The sequence below is a fragment of the Ictidomys tridecemlineatus genome, chromosome 1 (genome assembly GCF_052094955.1).
Source record: "Ictidomys tridecemlineatus isolate mIctTri1 chromosome 1, mIctTri1.hap1, whole genome shotgun sequence".
In the NCBI taxonomy this organism is placed as follows: domain Eukaryota; kingdom Metazoa; phylum Chordata; class Mammalia; order Rodentia; family Sciuridae; genus Ictidomys; species Ictidomys tridecemlineatus.
Window position 1 is genome coordinate 899649 of NC_135477.1, and position 6120 is coordinate 905768.

Sequence of the window (6120 nt, forward strand, 5' to 3'; positions counted from 1 at the left end):
TTCTCAGACAACTGTGGACAGCAGGGTGAACACCATGCAATTCAGGTCATTCCTGGACAGAAGTCACCTTCCAACTGGGGAACTTCCTTTCTCCCTGGGCTCAGGGCAACCTGCTCGCTCTCCCCTCCTTTCCCCACCTCTTCCATCCAGTTAAGGCCTTCCAAGGGCCTTCCCTCCAACAGAGACAGGGCCCTCCCTAACTTTACTCCCTAACTTCATTGGGTGGTAGGTCTGGGTGTGAGTTTTCTGCAAGTTCTGAATCAGACCAAGCAAATCCACAGAAACACCCCACCACAGGCCTCCTGTCCTGAAACCAAGTAGAGGCCACCCTAGGAGCAGCACAGCTCCTCCTGTGCTACATCTGCTGTGAGAGGAGGCCCTAAGCCCCCACATGGAAGGTACTTCTTAGTGACACCCTGCAAACTGAGACTTCTTGGGGCCTCTAGGTGGACAGCATGGGCACACGTGATCCCACGTTACTATTCTTACAGGGCCATCCAGCAGTTCCACCTGGAAACACTTAGTGTTTCTGACACCCCAGGTGCCCAGACCCCTCCACATATCTAGAAGGGAGGAAACAGGACAGAGAGGGTGGTAGTTGACCAGGGAACACAGCTGCGCTCAAAGCTGGTCAGTGACCACACAGAGCCTGGTCTGAGTTCCCAGACATTGGGCAGGTTGGAGGGGGCATGAGCAGTACAGAAGCAGATGATTGCCACATTTACTTAGAAATCCCAAACAACATTGAAGGCACCTAAGATGCCAGTCAAAGGTGATTCAGAAGTTATTCCCTGTGTCAGGAGAGTAGCACCAGTGATTGCAACAAGGCTTGGAAACTGTCTTACTTGATCCTGCCACTCTGGGAGACAGGCAGAGCCCTGTCTTGTAGACTCAGGAAAGTGACCATAATTCTCACAGAAGAGTCTACTGCACTCCAGGGCAGAAGCAGCAACACCAAAAACAAAAACGCTGAGACACCTCCAGCCAGGCCCGGGCAAGGGACCAGGCCTGGGGACAGCAGAAGCCTGAAGCAGAGGCTAGGCCTCCAGCAGCCCCATGCTCTGCACCAGCTCACAGACAGCAGAGACAGACAAGCCCAAATCCCTTCAGAAGTGCCGGTCTTCTGCACAGGCTGGCTGCTGCACATAGCCTCACTCTCCCCGGCTGCAGCTCTCCACATAACGCAGAGAAAGGGAACCTAGGTGAGGCCCAGGAAGCAAATGTGGCCAGGGAAAGGCAGCCAGTCTGGCCCCAGCACACTCATGCTGAGAGCTGGGTGAGGAGAACCAAATGAGGGTGTCCAGGCAAAGGAAAAAAATCTTGGGAAAAAGGACAGAGTAATGAGTACTGGGGAGGATGTGGAAAACCAGACCCTGCTGGTGGGAATGAAAGATGGTGCAGCCGCTTGGAGAGTCTCGTGACTCCCCCAGAAGGCTAAACACAGTTACTGTGCGACCCAGCAATTCCACCACAGGGCACACGCCCCACAGAGCTGACATACATACCCACAGGGACTTGCACACCAATGCTCATAGCAGCAGTGTTCACAACAGCCAAAAGGAGGAACCAGTCCAAATGGTAGACAAGATGCAGCATGTCCATGTGATGGGACAGTATCCATCCACAGGAGGAATGAAGCCCTGACACAGCCACAACAGGGTGATTGAGAACACCTTGCTGGGTGACAGCTGACAGGCACAAAGGCCTCACATTGTGATTCCATGTATGTAAAATCCAGAAGGGGAAGATCCATGGAGATGGAAGAGGCTACTGGTGGGCAGGGGCTGGGGTTTCAGGGAGATGCAGGCACCTGATAATGTACAGCTTCTATCTGAGGTGACAATGTTTCAGCATTGACTGGCAATAGTCATGCAACTCGTGATTGCACTAAAACCTCTGAATTGTACGTGGCATGTGGATTCTACCTCTGTAAAGCCATTACTAAGCAAAAACTCCTTGCAGAAGGACCCAAAGCCTTAGAGCTTCTAGCAAGCAAGTAAGAAGGACTGACCAGGAACTTGCCACAAGGGACCCGGCCTTGACAATAGCATAACACACAGGAGGAGGACACCTCTTCAAAGGGTGACTGGGCCAAAACCATTTCTAACACTATGGAATGAGTTCCTTTTCCTTGATCCCGCCCAAGGGCACAGGTTGCCTCTGGGAGCATGTAGCATGCCATGCTAAAGTGCCAGCTAATGCTAAAGTGCTCTGTGTTTCTGGGTTTACCTCTTTCTCTGTTTCAACTTCTGATAGTGAATATTCGTAGGTAAAACCTACACAAACAAGAACTCTTGGGGTCCTCTGTAATTTTTAAGAATGAAAGAAATAAAAGTTTGAAGACTGATGTCTTGCAATACATTTATGGCACATTGTCTGTAATGTCAAAGGACTCCACACAACCTGAAGACCCTCAGCAACTGCAGCCTGGCCATCCTGTTGGACATGAGGATGCTAGGAGTGTCAATGAGAAGAGGAGAGGAAACTAGATGTTCTGGAGATTCCAGGGAGTTAAGAACAAAACCATGATTAATATTTACATACACAAGCAGGGAGTTTGACGGTAGAGCTTGTGCCCAGCACAGCAAGGCCCTGGGTTCAATCTCAGCACCTAATTAATTAATTAATTAATTACATATGCAGTGTTTAAGAGGGGTCGCCACTACATGGAGAGGAGAAGGGAGACTTTCAAAATTCCAAAATCAGAAACAAACCTCCTATCACTGTGCATACTGTGCATAAAAGGAAAAATGTCCTCACAGTCAGCATGTCTGTTTCAAACTGGACACCTTTCTCCCCAGAATCAGACTCCCTTGGAAGCAGCTAAGGCATAAGGCACAGAGAATAGCTTGCTTTTAACAAGGCTGAATACTGTGAGAGGGGTGTTTGTCAGGAGGGGCACGAGTTGAGTGAAGGCAAGAGTCCGAGGATCTGAAACAGAGTATAAGCCAAGAAAGTAAAGTCTCCTTCACTAGAGAACCCACTGCTTTCACAGGCTTATATTTCATGAGTACCATCACCCAAGCCTCCGCCAAGGAGGGAAGCCCTAGAATGCAAGTGAGCCAGGCTTTGCCAGGCCACTGGGGGAAAAGGGGCACAGGGACAGAGCTCCACACATTAAGAAAAGGAGCTGGGCGTGGTGGCACATGCCTGTAATCCCAGAGACACAGGAAGCTAAGGCAGGAGGATCGCAAGTTGGAAGCCAGCTTTGTCAACTTAACAAGACCCTGCCTCAAAATAAAAGGGCTGGGGATGTAGCTCAGTGATAAAGTTTCCTGGGTTCAATTGCCAGTACCAAAAAAGAGAGAAGGAAACAGACAGATGTTGTTCTACTTGGCCTTGAATCTTAAGTCACCTTATGGAGTTACCCAGGTACTCTCTACTAAAACAAATGCTCCTTCCAAATGCAAACATAATGCAAAATTCCATATAGACTTTAAGAAAAAATAAAAATTCAGAGAGAGTATATCACTAAACAAAAGTGAATTAAGTTACCCATTTTAATACCTACACAGAGAAATATGTGTATACAGTTGAAATACAACAAGAATGCTAGAACTCAGAATCAAAAGATTACTGGAAAGAATGTTTGCACAGAAAAATTCTTTCCCTTTGAGACTAAAATGCCCCACCATGCTTAATTTTCCTGACATTTCTGAGGCTTTGAAGCCACAGTTAACGGATCTGAATCATCTGAACAAAACCATGTTACAGTGACATGTTACTGGAAAGCTTAGAATAGAATGCTAAATATACAAGCACACACCCATACAGGCTCTAGTAGAGAAGGATCACATATGAAACTACAAGTTGTCTACAACAAAGTCCAAAGGGAAACAGTCCATCTCCAGCAGGTAAGGATAACACAGATGCCTGGAAGTTACAAAACACAAAAATTGCGCCCACCTTTTATTAACAAAAACCACTAGCTTGGCACGGTGGTACCTTCCTGTAATACCAGCTACTTGGGAGGCTGAGGCAGAAGAATCCCAAGTTCGAGGCCAGCATCGGCAACTTAGTGAGACTCTGCCTCAAAAGAAAAAAGGGCTGAAGATATAGCCTAGTGGTAGAGTACCCCTGGGTTCAGCCCCAGTAATCTCCCCCCAAAAAAATAACCTAGTCTGTGCATGAACTCAGCTTAATGAAACTCCTCAACCATACTTTCTGCCAGTAAAGAAACACGAACATCCCCTGAAATCTACATGAGGCTTGTATCTGCAGCACACACCTCCCGACCCTGGCCCAGCCCCAACTCTTCACCTAGGGAGGGAGGGAGGGAGGACGTGGCTCCACAGCTCCATCTGTGACATTACCCTTTCTTCTTAAACAAGCATGCCACTTGGAGCCGCATTCTGCTTTATTTGGGTTGGCAGTTTAAGTACCAACACTGGGGTGGCACCATGGCTGAAATACCGAACTAGGTCAGCCTGGGCCTGCTCTGGGGAGCTCCCAATGCACCCTGGGCCTAACCCGCCTCCTGCCTTCAAGGCAGGCTCTAGGGTTCCTGGGTGGGACTGAGGACTGGTTGGGGGGCTGGGAGGCAAAGGCCTTAGTAGCCAGCATCCCACTCTGCCCTTGATGAGTTTCTCAGCACCGTTTCCTATATAAATAAGGGATATAAAGTCCTCCAGAGCTTCCAACAGTCCCCTCATTCGATGAGCAAGGAGATCACAAGTTACCAGGGGAAATGGGGGCACCTTACACCTCAAGCACCCAGGGAGAACGGGGCAGATGGACAGGGGCCATAGGATGGAGTTTGGGGACCCCGGGGTTCAGGGGCTTGGGGGCCAGGATTCAGTCAGGAGTTCCAGAATTTTTTCCAGGGTTTGTTGTGAGGTCTCAGGGTTCGGAGGCCAGAGTTGCGGGGGGCGGGGGTGCTAGAGTCAGGTTTGAGGCCAGGGTTCAGCAACCAGGGATCCAGGCTCAAGACTCATGGTTTCAGTTGACCACGGTCTTGGGGCGCAGGCCAGGCTAGGAATCAGGGATCGGCGTCAGATTCAGGACCACGGTCAAGCTAGGTGGGGGGTCGGTGCCCACAGACCAGGCTTCTGGAGTCTGGATGGGGCAGGGGCTGGGAACGGGCTGGGTCCTCGAGTTCTGGGCTCCAAGATCAGGGCCAGGGGCTAGCGGCCCTGACACGGGTGAGAGCCGAGCTGGGGGCGGGCCCGCGGGTTTCGCGGCTGGGGTCCGGGCGCAGGGTCTCGGGCGCGGGGCCGCGGCCAGCGGCGGGGCGCCAGGGCCGCGCTCCAGGGCGGACGGCGCGGCACTTACGTCGTCGAAGAGCGAGCCCACGTTGGCCGTGACCAGCAGCACCGCGGTGCCCGGAGCAGCCGCCTTCCCCGCCATCGTGCCGGGCGGCGCGGGCGATGGGCTGGGCGGCGGCGCCGCTTCCTGCGGGGCCGGGCCGGGGTCCGCGGGGCCGCGGGGCGTCAGCTGCGCCGGGGGGCGGTCCCCGGGCGCATCGCGGGCTCGGCGGGTCGGGCCGGGCCTGGCCGGAGCTCCGGCCTCGCGCTCGTCGCTCCTCACTGCTCCGCGGCCCCGCGCCCGCTCGCCACCGCGCCTCACAGCGGCCCGCGCGCAGCCATTAGACCCGCCGGGAAAGTTCCCGCAGCCGCCGCCGCGGACTCGGGCTCAGCAAGGCCCGCCCCCCGGGGGGCGGAGCAAGGCCTGCGCGGGGCGGGGCTGCGCGGGCTGAGGCTGAGGGATCTGCCTGCCTGAGCCAGGCCTGTGGGGGCCGGGCGGAGCCGGGGTGGGGCGGGGCCAGGGGTGGGCGGGGCCGGGAGTCTACGCAGGGACCGCGCCTGTTGGTGGGGCGGGGCCTGCGCGGGGAGGGGCGGAGCCTCTCCGTGACCGCGCTGCGGCTTAGCCGGCTCGGCCTCAGCGAGTCGCGTCCCGCCCCCCGCACCGCGGCTGCGCGCAGACTCCGCCTCCGCACTCTTAGACGTCAGAGCCCGAATACGACCCCTCCTTTTAAAGAGGCTTCTCTCCCTAGGAGCCAGCGGCCGGCGCGCAGCTTTGCGGCTCCAAAAAGATCCCTGGAACTCAGAGACCCTTCCTCCTGGCCCTGCAGCGCCGTGTGGAGCTGTTGTTCAGCTATGGTTCCGGCCCGTGGCGAGATCA

The 6120-nt window shown here is 54.2% G+C and overlaps 1 protein-coding gene across 4 annotated transcripts in view; it reads right to left on the reverse strand.

Moving 5' to 3' along the window:
• Positions 1-5652, reverse strand: part of Inpp5a (inositol polyphosphate-5-phosphatase A) — a 174248-nt gene extending 168596 nt beyond the window's left edge. For 2 of the 4 annotated variants that reach the window (XM_078023864.1, XM_078023866.1), the window contains exon 1: positions 5272-5650. In XM_078023864.1, coding sequence (XP_077879990.1) covers positions 5272-5346 — 75 coding nt within the window. In that variant the 5' untranslated portion in view covers positions 5347-5650. Of the gene's footprint in view, positions 1-5271 lie in introns of all 4 variants that reach the window. The other 2 variants (XM_078023874.1, XM_078023871.1) reach the window with 2 other exon arrangements.
• Between the last annotated feature and the right edge of the window lie 468 nt (positions 5653-6120).